This window comes from Engystomops pustulosus, chromosome 9 (genome assembly GCF_040894005.1).
Source record: "Engystomops pustulosus chromosome 9, aEngPut4.maternal, whole genome shotgun sequence".
Classification (NCBI taxonomy): Eukaryota; Metazoa; Chordata; class Amphibia; order Anura; family Leptodactylidae; genus Engystomops; species Engystomops pustulosus.
Window position 1 is genome coordinate 49,903,136 of NC_092419.1, and position 20,739 is coordinate 49,923,874.

The following is a 20,739-nucleotide window of genomic DNA, read 5'->3' on the forward strand; positions in this document are numbered from 1 at the left end:
AATATACATTGAATCTTGTATAACACTATTCACCCTCCACATGATAATTACTACACAGATCTATGCTACTGGTGTAATAACATATTATGATATGAAGATATGTCAACACCCACCAATATCGTTTCGGGTGGCACCCCTTTCTCAAAGCGGACTCTTTTGAGAAAGGGGTAAACAAGGACATTCAATGTTCTTATCTTGTTATTTTATTGTATCATAGGATACTTTGTTTTTACATTGTTTTATAATATTAAAACCATTTAACTTTATTTGGAGTAAGAATCGAAACTCCTTTTGATATAAACACTCCTATGTACCACTATAGTGCCTGCTTTTAGCGCCTATAGGTCTGGCCTATGTTTGCAGTTCCTATTTTGCTCACTCTGCTGTATTCCATCTTTCCCTTCTGAGAATGCTAAACTAGATGACTCTTGTAAGACGGTTGTAACCACTGTGTACGTTAGGAATAACTAATCTACAGTAACTGCACTACTTCCTTGTTTCCTAGGACGTAGCATTTATAAACCCTAGTAAAGACCAACCAGATTCTCCAGTTCACTAGAACAGTTGGCCCTGAACCCACATCTTCTCCAGAGCCCATTCCTGACCAGGCAGTATCCAGAGAACGGCAGCAGAGGGTCAGGCTTCATGGCGCCAGCTGGAGAGAGGCACTATGGAGAGAATCAGCGTAGAATTTTTCCTACCATTGCTGGGATCTGTAGTACACTTAGGCACTGAACAACTTTTACAAATGAAAAGGCACGATTTACATGATTTGCATACTTATTTTTTAATGAGCATTTCTATAAAGTGTCAGCAGGTTAATAAGATTTCACACAATCCACAGAAAGTATTCGTTTAAATAAAAGAAAAAGAGATACAGTGAATGCTCACTTTCCTACCTAAAAGTCTTAAAAATGCACATATTTTAGATGACAAAAGGGGACTGTTCCTGTGAAGAAGATGGAAGTGTCCATGTCCCTGGTCAACCTGCAATGTGCAGAGGATAACTGGTCAGACATGAGATGTACTGTATTTGCTTAATAGAATACAATGATATAAGACCTAGATGTATCCCCATAGACTGACGTCCCTCTACAGTTGTGGCAGAAATTATTAAATAATATATAAGAGATCAATTAGATTTTTACTGTATTTAGGACACCTCATTGCATGACAAAGTCCATCTTACAGTATCACCTTTTGCATTCTTGGACAAATTCCTCTCAACAGGATACTGCAGGTGGGTAGCGATCCCTTGACCTGGTTTGGTGTATGCAGAAATCAGATTCTGAATCTTCCTAAACATCCTTTTTGGGACTCCAGGTGCTGCCTTGTCAATAACAAAAAATATAAATTAAAACCGGTATTATTTAAAGGGCTGAGCTGAAATTTTAATGTTAAACATTATCCATAGGTCAAAGGATAACATGCTGACCATAAGATACCCATTGATCTAGAGAATGGGAGTCCTTTCCCCATCTGAATGATTATTTTTGTAGATTGTTGATGAAACTTTAGCAAACAACATTAAAGGGCATGTACCAAGTATGCACAATATCCACAGGATAAGGGATAATAAGCTGGTTATTGAGGATCTAATTACTGGGACCCCTGCAGTCTTTAGAATAAAGGTTCTCACTAATGGGTGGGGCGATAGGTCCAAGTTTCATTCACACAGTTATAAATAAGGAGCTCACTGCTTGACTGTATGGTATCTTTGGTATCTTATAATATAAAGATCAGCTAGATGGTTCGGTCTCTTGCTGATCACGTGATGCTGTGATGAGCCTTTTGCATGTATCTGGCTTGATGAGAGGGGGGGCTCTAAACATTTGCATTACAATATCATTGGGTGTTATAACTTAATTTGCACCCTTACAAAATCCAATGGTATGTCCTAGGGGTTGGGCTTTGGTTTGGATGCATTTCAAAAAACAACATGTGACTTGTCTGTATTGTTCACTCCTCAGCTCTGAGCCCCCACCTTTGTCCTCCTGTACAGCTCCTCACTCCCCCACTCATGTCACCTCTCCTGTGAGCGTTGTTCCTGTGAGTGAAAAAGCATGAGGGAGGAGCTTTCCAGGAGCTGAGAGCTCAGGAGTGAGCAGCACAGACAAGTCATGTGTTGCTTTTGGATGTAGCCAAACCAAAGCCCAACCCCTGGGACTACACACAGGATTTTGTCAGGGTGCAAGGTAAGTTAAAACACACAATGCAAATTCTTAGAGGAGGCAGGGAAGAAAGGCATATTTGCAATGCAGGTGTGATGGGCTTCTGCAACCTGTCTGTAGTAAAAACGGGGTCCCTAGTGACAGGTTTCCTTTAAATTGTGTCAAGTCAACGCCCAGAGAATGGGTCAATTATTAAATATATCTGTAAATAATTTAATCATTACTTGCTATGTGTATAGTCCAGTTTGAGTTATAGCCAGTAGCAGAGAGCAAATCTTCTGGCGTCTTTCCAGCTCAAGCAGTGATTGACGGCATATGCTACACAGTCTAAGACTTTATACAGGACATGCAAGTGACATGCACTCTCTTCTCTAACATCCTTTTAAAGAGTGGAATTATGAAATAGTAATGCTAGTATTTCGCATCCAAACCGTCATTTGGGAAAATCTTACCTCTGCTGCCCAGGACCCTGTGGTTGTTTTGAACACTCTGTATGTGTAAATGATGTCTTTATGTCTGCAAAAATTTACAAATTGACAGATTAGTACTTTTCTTAAAGGAAACCTACCACTTAAAAGTGGTACGTTTATACACATATACATGGCACCAGCTCAGGGTGATCTGGTGCCAGAGCATATTTTTGTTAGGGGAACAAAGCAACTCGGCGCACCGCACTTGGGCACAGCGCACCATGCGCGCGCCCGTGCCAGATTCTAAAGTGCTGGAGAGCCGGTGATGTCACCGAGCTCTCCAGCGCCTGCGCAACTTAGCACGGCCTGTTTCCCGAGCACCTGTTGCGCAGGTGCTCGGGTATCGCGCAGGGACCAGGTAAGTAAATATGCCGTGGGGCTACATACATCTGAAAGGTGAGGTCCTGTTCTTTGGGGGACACGTCTGTTTTTGACTAGCTTTGGGGCGGCTTTCTGGCTATATATTGGGGATCTTGCTGTATACTGGGGGGGGGGGGGGGGCTGGCAATATACAGGGGGACTGGTTGGCCTTATAGTGCGGGGAGAGGGGGCTTTCTGGCTATATACAGAGGGAGGTTGGCTGTATACTGGGGAAACTGGTTGGCTATATAATATCAGGTGACGATACGCATGGGGTCCGCTCCACATCCCTCCCCGTCTGACTCTGTCTGCCTGTGGCACTGGCTTGCACCTTTATCCAGATAGGTATCATTTATGCACTGCCATATTTCGTGGCATTGCATCTTTTCTCAGGCAGCCTTGTTTTGATCACCAGGTTTTTGTATACCTAGCGCCATTCAGCTATTGATCTTTTACTTGTAAATTACATTATTGATTGTGGTCTGGACACCTGGTGTCATCCTGTACACTCACTCATATAAACTTTTGGATTATCTGTTCGTGGGAGGGACTACAGGGTTTACTGACCCTTGGTAGCCAGATACACCTGTGAGTGTATCCTTTTAAGTGTTTTTAATTTTTTCTTTGTCCTGTTCATATGTGTAGTTATTTACAATAAAATATTTTGTCATTTATGGTTAGTCCTTTGTATGTATCCCACCTTTCTCTTCAGTGTTGTTATATAATGGATGGGCTGTTTGGCTATCTACAGGGGGGCTGGCTGTATACTGGGGAGGCTGTCTGACTATATACAAGGGGGGCTGGCTGGCAATTTACAGGGGGACTAGTTGGCTGTATACAGAGGGGATGGATGGCGGTGTTATATGACGGTGTTATTCTTGTACATAGGGACATTATTATAGTAGTTATACTTATGTACATAGGGGGCAGTATTATAGTAGTTATATTCTTGTACATAGGGGCATTATTATAGTAGTTATATTTATGTACACAGGGGGCAGTATTATAGTAGTTATAAACTTGTACATAGGGGCAGTATTATAGTAGTTATATTCTTCTACATAGGAGCAGTATTATAGTAGCTATATTTTTGTACATAGGTGCAGTATTATAGTCGTTATATTCTTGTACATATGGGGCAGTATTATAGTAGTTATATTCTTATACATAGGAGGCAATTTTTATTGTAAAAAACAACAAAATACAATTAAACAAAATATGAAAGCAAAAAAATCACATTCTTCTGTAAATACAATAATTTTCCAAACAAAAAAAAACTTAAAATAAATTCAACTTGTAGAGTCCATAGATGCTGGAAAAAAAAAGCAAATCTATTCATAGCTCTTACACACCAGAAATATGCCTCCACAGTTTCCTATTTTTCTGATTTCTCCTGATTTCTAGTGATTTTATCCACCTTAGCTCTGACATGACTTGGGTCACTACGTTCATGTGCTGTAAGGCCTCGCTGTGCAGGGACACCCGGTTCTGGCATGTCAGTGGTAGTATTTTATCACACTTATTATCAAGAACATGGTTCCTGGATCTATAATACCATCAGGAGAGGGGACGCCATAGATTATATCTGCATATTGAAGGGATTGCAGCCTTGTGATATTCAAGCTATTAGCTACTTCCCTCCATATTTCCCGCCCTTCCTGACATTCACTGATGAAATGCTCCATAGTCTCCTCCTGTGGACACCCCAGAGGACACTTCCTATCTGCCACACTGATAAATTTCAGGTTTCCTCTCACAAATACTCAAAATTTCAAAAAGGCTCAACTACTGTACTTACAGATAAATATCATACAAAACCAAAATAGCTGGGGGGATGGCGCAGGGGAACAAAGGTGAAAAGTCCAAAACACCAAAAAAGTCCAACAGGAAATATACATCAAATGGTCACCGCATCTACGTCCTTGCCAGTTCTACATTTCATCCCAAGTGCACAGAATGCACGGGGAAAAAGACAGGTTCCACAGTACCTTTCACCGATGGAAGAGATCTATACTTTGCGTCCTCTCCAAGTTGGCGTTTCTCCGACTTTGCTGGATGAGACGCTCGAGTAGCGGCTGATTCCCGGTGTGTGGGTTCGGTCTTCCCACTAGGAACTCTTACCACCTTGCTGTTAGTTCCGCTAGTGTCAAGGTTACTCCAGTTCCCTCGCCAAAGGAAAGAAAAAGCAAGACGCGATAGTGCAGACAGGTTTTTCTATTGAATATTTGAATAATTTATTCGATGTACTCGAACATGAAATAAAATAAGGCCTTCAGTAAAATTAAAACGCACGTTCGGTCCTTCTTGCCCGACTCAGAGTTTCGCCTCCACGGCTTCTTCCGGGGCTTACTGACGTGCGTGCATTGTTAACTATTTATAGTGATTAATCTCTCCCAGATCGCGTCTTGCTTTTTCTTTCCTTTGTTCTGGCAGTCCGCACTCACATGACCAATATCCCCACACAGGCTGCACTTGACCACAGAGCAGTTACTGGCGATGTGACTGACTCTACCGCATTTGAAGCATCTACGGGGCTGACCTGGATAGAAGCACATTCCCTTCTCCTGGCCAATGAAGAAGGAGTTGGGCAGATGCTGGGTTATATTGTTATATTGTCTTAACTTCACCAGGACCTTCCACCCTTCTGTCCAGATCCCGTCCTCATCCCGGGTCTTGGTGAGCTCTGACATGAGGTCACAGTGCCTCTTGAGCCAGATGACAATATCCTGTTGGGGAAAAGACTCATTCCAGAAGATGACTGTGACAGTACCAAGTTACCAAAATTATTCCACTGCATCTCTAAACCTAGGGAAGATGGCCCAAAACCGGTTCAGGTTGAACATCAACTTAAAACTCACGTCATATCCCTGGCAGTCGGGGAGGTTAATTACTGCCAAAATGTCACTTGGTGAAAAACCCATCTGGTCACACAATAGCGATCTGACCACAAACCGCCTGTCAGGTAGGTCTTCTTTGGCCCCTTTGTGCCTAAATCTCACCACATTCCTCCTCTTAAACGCCTGACCGGTGTAAGGGGAGCTGGACGAAAAAGATGGTGCACCCCGGCTCCAGGCGGTGCCAAAGAGGACTGGTGACGGCCAGTACCCTCCTGTGTCTGGGGGCGCTGCGGGGGCTAATGGGTTCCTGCACTCTGAGGGTCTGCTACCTCAGCAACTAGAGGGGGAAGTCCTGAGCATCAGACTGTACTACCCCCTCCCCACATCAGCCTCTACACTCACTGGCCACTTTATTAGGTACACCATGCTAGTAACGGGTTGGTCCCCCTTTTGCCTTCAGAACTGCCTCAATTCTTCGTGGCATAGATTCAACAAGGTGCTGGAAGCATTCCTCAGAGATTTTGGTCCATATTGACATGATGGAATCACACAGTTGCCGCAGATTTTTTCGGCTTTATGACATGGCGCATTATCCTGCTGAAAGTAGCCATCAGATGTTGGGTACATTGTGGTCATAAAGGGATGGACATTAAATTAAATTAACGCAAAACACCGGAGGCTCGTTCCCGATGGCAGGCATTTCCATAGAAACACCCGGTGGGTGCGACTTTGTCTGCATTTGCAAGCGCAGACAAAGCGCTACGTGTGGCGCCAGCCTTAGGGTTTGCTGCCTTGAGCTTGTAGGCACAGTCATTGTTTTTTTGTAGCAGCAGTTTTTGTTCCTTCAGGTTTCCCAGTCTCTTTACCAGTGCTGCAGGTTGCTTTCAGGTGGTAGGTGATGGCACTCTGCTGGGTCCGGACCTCTGTGCCACTGTTGGGTTCTGGTGCGTTGCAGTTTTTACTGCTGGGGGATGACACTGTCCAGTAGCAGCACTTGTGGCAGTCTGAGGCCTCCCTGCTAGTTTTGTCTCGGCCGCTGACATGACTTACTGCATTGGAGACTTTAGGATTTTCATCCATTAGTTTGGGTGTCTGGGAGTTATTCCCCAGAGAAGGCCTTGGAGCCTGGGCCTTGCATGGGGAAGTTCCCCACCCAGGGTGACGCGCCCTGGGCTAGTTCCAGACATGAGACCTCAGGAGCACTCACCACACCCAACCTCTCAGCAAGGGGGCAGTATTATAGTAGTTATATTCTTGTACATAGGGGGCAGTATTATAGTAGTTATATTCTTGTACATAGGGGGTAGTATTACAGTAGTTATATTCCTGTACATGGGGGGCAGTATTATAACAGTTATATTCCTGTACATAGAGGACAGTATTATAGCAGTTATATTCCTGTACATAGGGGCAGTAATATAGTAGTTATATTCCTGTACATAGGGGGTAGTATTATAGTAGTTATATTCTTGTACATAGGGGGGCAGTATTATAGTAGTTATATTCTTGTACATAGGGGGGCAGTATTATAGTAGTTATATTCTTGTACAAAGGGGGGCAGTATTATAGTTGTAATATTCTTGTACATAGGGAAACAGTATTATAGTAGTAATATTCTTGTACATAAGGGGGCAGTATTATAGTAGTTATATTCTTGTACATAGGGGGCAGTTTTATAGTAGTTATATTCTTGTACATAAGGGACAGTATTCTAGTAGTTATATTCTTGTACATAAGGGGGCAGTATTATAGTAGTTATATTCTTGTACATATGGGGCAGTATTATAGTAGTTATATTCTTGTAGATATGGGGGCAGTATTATAGTAGTTATATTCTTGTACATAGAGGGCAGTACTATAGTAGTTATATTCTTGTACATAGGGAGGCAGTATTATAGTAGTTATATTCTTGTATATAGGGGGCAGTATTATAGTAGTTATATCCCTGTACATAGGGGGCAGTATTATAGTAGTTATATCCCTGTACATAGGGGGCAGTATTATAATAGTTATATTCTTGTACATAGGGGGGGCAGTATTATAGTAGTTTTATTCTTGTACATAGGGGGCAGTATTATAGTAGTTATATTCTTGTTTAACGGAGATGGTATTGTAGTAGTTTTTTGTTGTATATATAAGACAGAATTAAGTTGTGTTCTTTTAAAAAAGAAGCGTTATTCCTGTATAAGGGAGGCAGTATGAGGCTCTTTTTCTGCGCTGTACATGTTGATTTAGACCATCTATAAACAGTTTGTGTGGAGTTTAGTAGCTCCACCCACATCACATGATCTCCCCTACTTGTTTTGACCCAGCCCACAGAATGGGGCCAATTTTACATTATTTTTCCAGGGCCACTTTAAATTCCCAGCCCGCCCCTGCGCCTTTTAATATAGTATTTGCTGTATTCGTAGCATATTTCTGAAAGAGATGAGATTGAATGTACAGGCAGTCCCCGGGTTACATAAAGAAGAAAAGGGTCTGTAGGTTTGTTCTTAAGTTGAATTTGTATGTAAGTCGGAACTGTATACTTTATCATTGTAACCCCCAGCCAAATTTTTTTTGGTCTCTGTGACAATTGGATTTTAAAAATGTTTGATTGTCATAAGAACCAGGATTAACAATAAAGCTTCATTGTAAACACCAGTGATAACTATTATAGCTGTTTATTGTAGCCCAAGACTAAAGTACAGTAAATTGCCAATATCCAGAGGTCCGTTTATAACTAGGGGTCGTATGTAAGTCAGGTGTTCTTAAGTAGGGGACCGCCTGTACTGTAAAAGGTTGTGTATCCACTTCTATTCAGCCTTTGCTTCTACCAGATACATCTTACACTGGTTTAGAGTTACATACATGCCTAGTGGGAATTCTCTCATGGTCTTTTTAGTAGCAGGGGTCTATTGCCTAAATCGGTTTTTCTTTCATCTGGTTTCTTCTTTGCTGTGGTATTTTGTCAAACAAGTGAAAGGTGGTTAATTTCCACATTAAAGAAGGGGCCGCACATAAAGAGTGTTATTATTCTGCTTTCTATAACTAAAATATATTTACACATATCCTCTAAACAGTATTATAGGGGCACCTAGATGTCATTTGACATATGAGACATGCTGTGATGATACCAACTCTCTCAATTTGTACTCTCTTAGAAATGTATCATAAAAAGCTGAAGATTGCAAATTTCCAAATACCGAGCTTCTATATTTAGACAAAAATTATCATGTCCTTTCCAGGTTATTAGTGGTTATTCTGTTGATGTTTTGGATATTGAGAAAAATTAGTAAAGGGAAAGTTGCAAAGGAACTGCCAAAGACCCAGCAGTCTCTGACAGATTTAGGGTTTTAGAGACCTGGAGCGTCCACCTTGGACAGTTAAGGATCAATGCTTAACAGTTAAGCAATGCTTGCTTTTACAGACCTGATTAAAGATCTTAGTGTCAACAACTTTTCGGAGATTAATTATATCTGCACTCAAGAAGGACAGAAAGAATCCAACACAGTAAATCAACAGAAAGAAGATTTCACAGAAATATTCAATTAGTGTCTGTTGTAGCAATACATTACCAGCTGTATTATTCTTTTTTATAGGAACAGTTTTATGTTTGGGCTGTAAGAAATCTTGAGTGAAGGATATCTTCTCTGATTTTCTGTAATGACCTCATCGCCAAAAAAGAAACAAATTAGCTCTTTCATTCCTGAGGCAGATATACCCGTAAAAGCAATTTATGAAATTGGAAATTAGTGGGGCCCCACACGGTGGTAGGTGCAGCCAAAAAACAATGTTACAGGCACGCATTTTTCTTGGGTGCTTTAGGCCACTTACACACAAGCGAGTCTGAGAAAAAATGTTCTGTGTGCTTTAGGAATTTCCTGAACCTACCTTGTATCACTGAACTGAACTGACATCCAGAGTTCAGTCCACTGATACGAGGTTTAATGCCTCCAATTCACACAGCCTTTTTATTTGAGCAGAAATTGTTTGAGGTCAAGCAGCCTTAAATTGTCATCACAGGAGACCAATATATTTCAAAGGGAATCTGTCATCAGATTTTACCCCCTTAAACTACTGGCCCTCTCAGGTAAGGTATGGCAGATCACATTTCCAACTATTTCTTTATCTGCCTGTATCTTCAGTTCTGTAGATTGCAGAACCACAAGCCTGATGTGATCTGAAAGAGGAGATTCTTGTTTCTAACATGACACCATGTTTCTTGGTACTATACAACTGAAGATGGGAACTTCTAAAGTGACACTTCCCCTGCAGCCACTCTTTCTTCTCCTTTTCATATGATGGAGAACATTTTTTACATGAGTATGAGTGAGATTTCACATGAAAGAGGGAATTCTAGAATATACATTCCATGTCATATCTGAGAGAGATTGTAGTTAAATAGGCTAAAATCTGGTGACAGGTTTCCTTTAAAGCTATGGTAGACCACCTGTTCTGCCTTTTGAAGAGTGACATCACTTTGTTAAAGCTACTGAAATACCATGTCATGAATAATAGTGGGTGAACCACTTGAAACGCGTAGACTGTTATCTCTGTATACCTGGATGTCACCTGAGCGCAAATAAAGAAATACCAATTCACAAGATCTCTGTGAGCTGGATCAATACTTTTCCGTCTACTGAAATACTATATGCCCGTAATTACAACTATAGTAAGATGTAACAGTGCAGATCATCCTTCAAGCTTTTACAAGTAATCTATGTATTTTTATATTAAGATTTCCATTGATTTCCTCCATTTGCACTGCATTGTCTTGGTTTTAGCAGTGAAGGAGTTAGTACTTAATGAAATTCAATGTGCTATATTACACTTATAACCTGCTTGCTTGTTTTGTCAAGTCGTTTCTGCTAACGGAATTGATCTTATCTCCACAATCCTCTATATTGTCAGAAGCACTTTATGTTACCACTTCAAAGTGCTGCACATTCACTCAAAGAGACATATAGTTCTCGTCTCGCACAAGACAATCCGAGATGTAGAGTTTGGAAACTTCTCTTTTTTTTATACTTGATGCTTAAAATAAGATCCAGTGTAAGATTTTTACCCACAAGATTAGCACCAATTACAAGTTTTAAAGGAGGTGTTACAGGGGTATTACTTCCTATGAGGATTATGGCCCACATGTTTGGGTTTACGCAGTGGTCATTTGCTTTGGGGATATTTTCTGGTGGGAGGTAATTGCCATTATGTTGATTTTCTGTCTCTAAAAATGGAGAACTGCTTCTCTGTAGAACTGTAAAAGGTAGCTTTGTAGGAGAATAAAGGTTATTTATAGAAATATCTTTGAAACTATATCTATAGATCAGTGGAAAACTATAAAAGTTTCCATAAATAACTTCTAACGAATGTCGCGGACCTGCTATAAACCATGCTGTGGGCTGCTTATGACATAAGCGATCGTAGTGATTATCTGATTGGATTTCTACGCATTCATATCAATAAATGAATTATTATTATTATTATTATTATTACTATTATCCAACAGGCAATAAAGTACATAAAGAAATTTCACTCTCCTATGGAAGTCTAAGAGTAAGGGCAGTTCTAAGCAGCACACAGCATGGATATATGGTAAATCCATTGCTGGACATGCTACTGCCTTAAAATCACCATGGAAAAATAGCCCAGTTCATGTTCATTTCAAATGTAGGACACTGACAGTCTTTTCAGTGATGTTATTGGGATGTATGTTGTTTCACAAGTGGAGTTTCACATGGCTTGTTCCAATGAGTGAAACCAAACCCATGTCGACTAGATTCACTGGCTTGAACCTGAAAGCAAACCAGCATGTTAAGTTCTGTTCAGGTTAGTCTGGTTTGGGTTGACACATTGAACTTGGCCATGTAAAACAACCACAACTCACAGAGGCGTTTGGATATGAGCAGGCTTGATGTCCACATTAGGGTTTGGGCACCTGAGCCTGACATACTGCCAGATAATGTTATAACAATGGAAAAGATTACACAACGCAGGCGGTATAGCAGTGTCAGGGGATCGGTACAGCCACATCTAACATGCAAACATACATCTAACAGTGAAAATACAAATGTGATATTTATAGCAATATAATGGGTCCAGTCATGAGCTGCTGCAAATAACCTGATATCCGGAACTCAGCCTGTTTTTCTCTCTCTACTGATATTGCCGGATAGCCAATCTGGTAATACGTTGGGGCAGGGTGCCAGAACGAGAAGACCAAGACCACTCATCTAGTAGGTGTTATCTGATCCATTTTAAAAGTTTATGTGGCCAGACACTTTTTAGAAAGGACTGCACACTTCTGCTTTAAATGCAATACATTTTAATGAATCACTGCCCACTATTTTACTGGACCGTGAAACCGATCTGCTAACAAATAGAGCATGTCCATGTCAGAACCGTTTTATCGTTTGTGAGGTTCTGTGAAAAACATCTATCTATAGTTTCAATCCCATAGATAGAAAAGAAAGAAAAGTAACAGAACTTAATATAATTTCACTGTCTATTCACCATTTACTTGTGAGAACTAGGTCATCCACGCCTTTACTTTACCATCTATGTGACTTTCTTTATGTAACACCTTGTTTGTGCTTCACACAATGCGCTAGTACACACGTTATCAGTGGGATCTTTGCTCTCATTTCCCACCAAAGCATGGAGAGAAAAGGAGCATGGTGTACATGCATGTTGCCTTGCTAGGTCATTAATCTATGTAATCTTTTGGTATCAAATAGTGAGATCTGACATTAGTTGAGCTTATAATTGGAGACATAGGGGCACATTTACTTACCAGGTCACTCAAGTTCACTGAAAGTGCATTGTCTATAATGCTTTCTGCCGCGATTCACTAAGATCGTGTGCCGCTTCCCTGCACAGGTCCAACAGAGTTCACCATCTTTTTTTGTGGTGCATTTTTAACATAGGGCGTGCAACACAATTTAATAGTTTAATACCGCGCTCAGTCCGAAACTGTCGGACTGTCCAACGGCACGCCCCCTAATTTGTGTCACATGGAAGCCAACGCAGCTGTGCCACAAAAGGATCGTGTGCGCCACAATCACTGCACACACACTTCTTAAATACCTGTTTTAGCCATGAAGAATGTGAACAGTCCAACTAGAGTATGTCTCAAAACTTACAAATTTTAATACTTTAATCTTATTATAATCTCCAAAAATGAAGAATCTTCATAATTCTTGAACAATTCTATTACAGTTTATTCTACGTTATGAAAAATCTATGTCTTGACACAACACTCAATAATATTCTTATACTAGGACTTTTACTAGGGGTTTTATGAAAGCTACTAACGTTCTCTGTTGCTGACCTATTTTCATTTTATACATTACTCTCGGAAAACTTCTCTTGTGATCGGCTGAGGATTGCTTGAACCAAGGAGGTACAAAGTGAAATAGTTAAATTATTTTAGGTAAACTATATATTCTGAAATGTGAAAAAGCTTATAACTCAAAATTACTCGGCTTGAAGCACATGTTGTGTGAGTATACAGTTTATATTGCTGTTTAGATGTTTCATGCTTATGTAACTTTAGACTGGTAACCGAGTCACACCTCACATGGTAATTCCAAAAAATCTAGTATAGAGGTCAATAAGAAGGGAGCAGCATAGATAGACAGTGTATACAACAGAGGTACTTACAGGACACAAAGACAGTACATCCCAGGTTTTGTCTCACTGTCACGTAGTAAGTAACTTCCATCTTTTCCAGCCTCGCATAGAAGTTTCTCTCCATCTTCACGGCTAATGTTCCCATGGTAAACGGAAAGGTTCTCCATTTTTTACAAATTATAACCTAAAATAAGTGGAATAGTCTTTTTGAATGATAAAGGAAGTCAACTGAAATAAACTGTGTCAACAGAGAAATATAACCCACAAACTACTATCACACCGTTACACGACTTCACAAAGGGTGTCAAGTGTGATAAATGCTATGCATCATCTCCTCTAAGATCTAAGTGATCTCAGTGGTGCACAGCCTAAGACTATGAATAGACCGAAAGTTTCATCTAGGCTAAATAGAAGTGTCATAGAAGTAAATGATGTAAAATGAGTAAATGTGTATTCCAATGTGATGACCAGCCATTGAGCGGGGGAGGGGATAACTCTTCTTATATTCCTTATAAGGGTCTACATTCAAACTTATTATACTCGAGGCACCGCAGCCAAAATGATTATGGAAACAATGTTACTGTTATACATGTTCAAATTTCCTATCACTATATTACCCTTAACCCATAGCTCGGACTAATGTGCATTTTATCCTATGGAAATAGAAGTTGGAGAGATTGCCTATTCTCTATACAGAGCAATCTCCTTAGGACATCTGAGCTATGGATAATATATGGTAAATGGATAAAATGGAAGAATTATCATCTGTTTAACCACTGGACCAATTTCTATGTGGCATGCAGAAGTGGAGATACTATTGATTGTCGTGAAGGCATTGTTATGAACTCATGCCTATGTACGGCAACAAACTTAGGCTCCATGCACACTGTAGGCTGGAAGTATACGCACTGTAGAGCAGGAGGGTTGAGCGCGGCTCATCCCTCCCCTCGCCATAGGAGATAGTGCCCTACGGCCATTATTACAGCCAACGATAAAGCTTGCTATATCTTTTTTGCAGGCACGGAATGGAGAGCACATAACGGGGCAAATTAACTTACCCGGTCCATTCGCGACCCAGCGGCGCGTTCTCTGCGCTGGATTCGGATCCGGCCGGGATTTATTAAGGTAGTTCCTCGACGTCCACCAGGTGGCGCTGCTGCACTGAAAAGCATCGGAACGCGCTGGAGTTCACCGGCTCAGGCTGAGTGAAGGTAACTGCAAGCTCTGCGACAGATTTTTTGTTTTAAATGCGGCGGTTTTTCCGAATCCGTCGGGTTTTCGTTCGGCCACGCCCCCCGATTTCCGTTGCATGCATGCCAGCGACGATGCGTGCGCCAAAATCCCGGGGCAATTCAGGGAGAATCGGCGCAAATCGGAAATATTCGGGTAACACGTCGGGAAAACGCAAATCGGGTCCTTAGTAAATCACCCCCATTGTGCTCACCATAATGAGTCCTGACACCATACCTGTCTATGAGGACGTATATCCGTCCACCCTCAGATGGTCATGTGAATGGGGCCTAATATAGCTATGATCTCTTAACGATTTAACAAATGATTTAATGTTTACAAACCTTCCTGCTGACATTTGGGTTGTCCTGGTTACTGGCTCACTTTTGAAATCCTGGAACACTTGTGAAGTCCATCCAAAATGGATGGACTTCGGGGATTCTGCGCAGCTGTCCTGGGCAGTGTAGACACACTGGGTGCTGCAGTATGCCAGCAGAAGTGGATGTCATATGTCAGATTAGGACAGGTAATGGATACAACTTTGTATATATTATATATACCCTCTCATGGCTAGACATATTCACCGATACGTGTGGGGAGTTGGCGCTCCCCCTATTAGCCTACATACATTTATTATTCATTATCCTGTTTCTGCTTTATGTGATTGGCTATTGCTGACCAGTGTTATGTACATTGGCATTATTGATGTACTGTATATTGTATCGCATGGATATAACAGGTCAGGTTTACTTACATCTCCAGTATTTCATGCACTACATGCAGGAGGGGTGCTAGGACAGGATATATTGCATCTGTCAGATTTTTGTATGCTCCATAGTTTTAACTGTTTTTAACTGTTTTTAAATGCACATCAACCTAGCGGAGTTGAATTCTTATACCAACCTAAGCATTTTGCCCTATTTCCATAGTGTAAATTTATTCTGAAGCTACCAAAAATCAGTATCCCTAAACTGTTAGGAAAATCCAAGTACCCACATACACATAGTTCTCTGCATTCAAAAGAAATGTTTCGACCCCTGTCTTGTCTTTTTTTACAAAGACCTAGGGTCGAAACATTTCTTTTGAATACAGAGAACTATGTATATGTGGGTATTTGAAATGTTGCACAACTTTCTGATGTATAAAGAGAACTTTTGATTCAGTAGATTACAACAGAGTACTCCTGATAATTCCAGGATCCTTGTAACTAGGATCCTCCTGCTGTGAGCAACCACCATCATATAGGCAGGCTCAGACTGGGCAAATATTGGATGCAGTCCTACACCTATCTTTTTATACATACACATGGATGGGAGCACATTATGGAATGTAGCAGCTATCAATAAAAGGAACTTCATTTACTACATAATTGCTTAGTACAGTGAAACCTCTTTGAGCAGATCACCCAATTTTGCATAGAAATTTTTGGTCTGTCTGCTAAGAGGTTTTACCGTATCGTGTTTAAAAATGTTAAGTGTTGTGTAACACCCCTTCAGGCCTACCTCTGCTGGAAGGGTGTATGGCGACTTCAAACTCAATATGGCGCAGTGCCTCCACCCGAATCTTGCTTGAAGCTCTGTAGGTAAGCAGGAGGGCTTTCCTCTTCTGCCAGGGGTTGACTCGGGAAACCCCTGCCTAAGCTTAACACACACTCACAATAGGTAAGGGTAAAACAACTTGGCAGGTTTATTGTGAGGGAAGGAATTAGGGATGAGCCAAGTGCAATGAATGCAAACAGGGAAAAACATAAACAGGAATAAAATATTTACAAAGGCAGATTTTCTACTAAAATGTACTGCTAGTGGCAATAAAGGGTAACTGCACTCCCTAGGCCTGGTTGGGATAATGGTGCAGAGGGGTCCCTTTAACTAAGGAGCTCTGTGAGCAACAGAGGGGATAAATCAGAACACAACAGAAATGACACCTGTCACTATCACACACTCTGCAGATGACAACACACTCTCTCTACCTGCACAGATTACACTATTATGCTGCAGCTATGCATATTACACAGTCCAATCGTTGGGGCCCAGTTGCCGCGGACGTTGGCGCGCTTTCTGCAACGTTGGTGCACTTAATACTTTCAGCACTCCTGCAAACTCCTTACTAACAATAAAGTCTACTCACAACTCTGAGTAACTGCACCCAGGCTTCTGCTTGTGGCTGGGACCAGGCACCTGGATGGTAATGGAGGGGCACGCAGGAACCTCCTGGGTGGTGGATGTGGAGACCTCCTGGGGATCAGGCTGTGGTGCAGAGGTGGAGCTCCTCCAGCAGGTCCTCTTCTCCTCTGGGGCTGAGCTGCTGGGCTGTCTCTAGTCCTCTGCTGTGTCACTCTCAGTGCAGGACTCTCTACACTCTGCCATGTGCTGTCAGTCCTCTCTGCTGCACATGAGGTCTCTCTCCCTTCTCCTCCCCACAATCCCTTGTTTTTCCCATCAGCCCTTTCTCCAGCAACTCCTCCTATCAGTGTCAGTGGCACAGAGCAGCAGTGATTGCTGGGAGATGTAGTCCAGTCTGCTCCTGAGGAGTAGGTGCTGCTAGCTGCTGGTCTTAACCCCTGCTGCCCAGCAATTACATTGTCTTGTTCACATGTTGTGCTCTTAGCAGGGGTTACACTCTCCCCCTGGTGAGTCACATTGGAAGGCCCAGCATGATAAGATGACTCGCCACCTAAAATAACAATTGGTGTGAAAGCATCCTGACTAACACCACTACCAGAAACACACAAATCATTTGGCCACAGGGACACAGAGGGAAAGTATGGCCACTGACTAGTGAATTGGGGTCGTACAACTCTAGGGACCTCAGTAGCTTGACCCATTCTATCATAGGTCAGCATCATGGGTGGTCTAGTGTTCCTTGTGGGACGAGTGTGTACTGCAGGAGTTCCCTCCTCAACCCCCAGCTCTTGACATATTGACTCAGGTTCTGTGATAGATACTTCTTCGCCTGGTGACTTTATTCCTTCTGAATTCTCCCCCGACTGTGGACAAAGGAGGATAGCCTCTGGACTGGGTTCATCTTGGTTGTCCACAGGAAGACACTGCTCTGGACTGTCATGAATGATAGGATATGGATCTCCTTCACATCTATAGTCTAACCCCCACTCATCACTGGAGTCACTATCACTGCTTTCAGGGGTGACTACCGGATCGACTATTCTTCTATGACGAGGACTCCTTCTAGGACGCCGGGTGACTGATGAGGCCCCATCTTCTTGTGACTGTTGCAATCTGATGTTCTGTCCCACAGGCAACAGATGTTGACGATGATAGGTCTTTATTATTCCACTTCCATTCTCAGGTTTAACTCTGTAAGATGGAACACCAGGCAGCTTCTCAACTACCACATAGGGCTCTGGTTTCCAACGATCAGCAAGCTTGTGTTTTCCCGGAAGACCCAGCTGTTGAATGAGAACTCTATCTCCAGGTTGCAGAATGTGTTCTCGTACCCTGCGGTCATAGCGGATCTTGTTTCGTGTCCCTGCTCGACCAGAAGCTTGATCAGCCAATCCGTAAGCCCTTTTCAATTCTTCCTTTAACTGGGACACATATTTCATATAAGTCTTCCCAGATGAATGGTCGGGTGACACTCCAAAGCTGATATCCACTGGTAGCCTAGCTTCTCTCCCAAACATGAGGAAGTAAGGGGAGTACCCCGTCGACTCATTCTTTGTACAATTGTAAGCATGGACCAACTGACTTATATGACGGCTCCAGCGTCCCTTTTGCTTGGTGTCCAAAGTACCCAACATATTGAGAAGGGTGCGGTTGAACCTCTCCGGTTGAGGATCCCCTTGTGGGTGGAAAGGGGTGGTTCTAGACTTCTTGATCCCACATATCTCACACAGCTCTTTGATCAGTCGACTCTCAAAATCTCTTCCTTGGTCAGTATGGATGCGAGCTGGCAATCCGTAGTGTACAAAGAATTTTTCCCACAATGTTTTTGCGACAGTGACTGCCCTCTGGTCTTTAGTGCAGTAGGCCTGTGCATAGCGGGTGAAATGATCAGTGACTACTAGGACGTTGCAGATGTTGCCCTCATCTGGCTCAATGGAGAGGAAATCAATACACACTAAATCCATCGGACCATCGCTGTTGATGTTCACCAAAGGCGCTGATCGAGTTGGCAAAGTTTTCCTCAGGACACACCGAGCACATGACTTGCAATAACCCTCGATGTCCGCTTCCATTCTCGGCCAGTAAAATCTGTCCGCAACGAGACCAGTTGTCTTCTCAATTCCAAGGTGTCCATGGTCATCATGTAAAGCTTTCATGACCATATTCCGAAACTGAGTGGGTAGAACCAGCTGTCTTCGGACCTCTCCATTTTGACGTTTAACCTCCCGGTAGAGCAGGCCAGCTCTCACAACTAGATGTTCCAACTGACGAGCTAGTAAAATGGACTCCTCGGTCTTCAGTGCATTTCTTTCAGGCCTCCTTGTTCTTTTCACACACCATCGAACCACTCCCACAGAAGGATCTTCTTGTTGGGCCTTTTCCATTTGGTTTCGGGTCAGTTGAGGCAAGGAGTCTGTGTTCACCCTAGTCAACTTGCAAAACAAAGGTGGCAGAGCTTTCTCAGACACTCCTAGGAATTTTGCACATCCCTTGAGAGGAATAGTGGCAGCTTGATGCTTGTGACATAGAGCTTTCACTTCTGGAGCAGGTAATTCTAACCAAGCTTCTTCCTCTTCATTCAGCGACTGCCTGGGCAGGCGGGAAAGGGCGTCAGCATCAATGTTTGTGGTTCCTCGCCTATACTTTAAGCTGAATTCATATACAGCTAATGCTGCAAGCCATCTGTGCCCAGTCGCATCAAGCTTAGCTGTGGTCCTCACGTAAGTCAGGGGATTGTTGTCGGTGTGAACTTCAAACTGTACCCCATACAGATAATCATGGAGCTTGTCCACCACTGCCCATTTCAATGCCAGGAACTCTAGTTTGTGAGCCGGGTAATTGCGCTCACTGGGGGTTAATCCTCGACTGATGTAGTAGACTGGCCGCAGAATTCCACCATGCTCCTGGTACAGAACTGCTCCAAGGCCTTCAAAGGATGCATCCACATGCAGCACATACTTCTTGTTAGGGTCTGCATAGGCTAACACCGGAGCCTGGGTTAGGCAGGACTTCAGCTTCTCAAAAGCATCATCACACGCAGGTGTCCATCTCTCTCCAAATGGTTCATTAACCTTGAAAAAGGTCTTCCCTTTCACCTTCATGGTATGCAAGTTCTTTCTGGGAGGTGGATATCCCTGGGTGAGAGCAGTTAGAGGCTTGGCAATCTTTGAGTACTGTGGTACAAATCTTCTGTAGTACCCACAAAATCCTAGAAAGGATCTAAGCTCCCCCAACTTGGTGGGTTTGGGCCAGTTAACAACAGCTTCCACTTTAGCTGGATCAGTAGAGATCCCCTCCCGGCTGACAATGTGTCCCACATACTTCACGGCCTTTTGGCAGAACCGACATTTTTCAAGGGACAATTTCAGCCCAGCTTTCTTCAATCTGTCCAACACCTTGAATAGCCTCTGGTTGTGTTCTTCTAGGGTTTGTCCAAACACGATCAGATCATCCAGGTAGACCAATACCTCCCGAAAATTCATGTCTCCCATCACCTGATCCATGCACCTTTGGAACGTTGCAGGTGCGCCAGTAACTCCTTGAGGCATTCTTTGGAACTGGAAGAATCCAATGGGACAAATGAAAGCCGTCTTCTCTTGATCCTCCTTATTCATGGGTATCTGGTAATAGCCACTTCGGAGATCCAGCACGGAAAACCACTGGCTGCCCTGTAAGCAATCTAGAGCTTCATCAATCCTGGGGACTGTATACTGATCAGGGACTGTGCGCCGATTCAGAGTACGGTAGTCCACACACATCCGAATATCCCCATTTTTCTTGCGGGCAATAACAATGGGAGAAGCATATGGGCTATTGGACTCTATGATGACTCCTGCATCTAGTAGGCCTCGTAAGTGCTGCCTGACGTCTTCAATATCTGCAGGAGCTAGCCTTCGAGACCTCTCTCGGAAAGGCTTCTCATCCGTCAGCCTAATGC

At 42.6% G+C, this 20,739-nt stretch overlaps 1 protein-coding gene across 5 annotated transcripts in view; it reads right to left on the reverse strand.

Annotated features, from left to right (window-relative positions):
- Positions 1-857: 857 nt before the first annotated feature.
- Positions 858-20,739, reverse strand: part of SH2D1A (SH2 domain containing 1A) — a 77,942-nt gene continuing 58,060 nt past the window's right edge. For 4 of the 5 annotated variants that reach the window (XM_072123181.1, XM_072123178.1, XM_072123179.1 and 1 more), the window contains exons 2-5: positions 13,480-13,633; positions 2,624-2,687; positions 1,198-1,330; positions 858-987 (exon numbers count right to left, since the gene is read on the reverse strand). In XM_072123181.1, coding sequence (XP_071979282.1) covers positions 983-987; positions 1,198-1,330; positions 2,624-2,687; positions 13,480-13,616 — 339 coding nt within the window. In that variant the 5' untranslated portion in view covers positions 13,617-13,633 and the 3' untranslated portion in view covers positions 858-982. Of the gene's footprint in view, positions 988-1,197; positions 1,331-2,623; positions 2,688-13,479; positions 13,834-20,739 lie in introns of those variants that run through there. The other variant, XM_072123176.1, reaches the window with a different exon arrangement.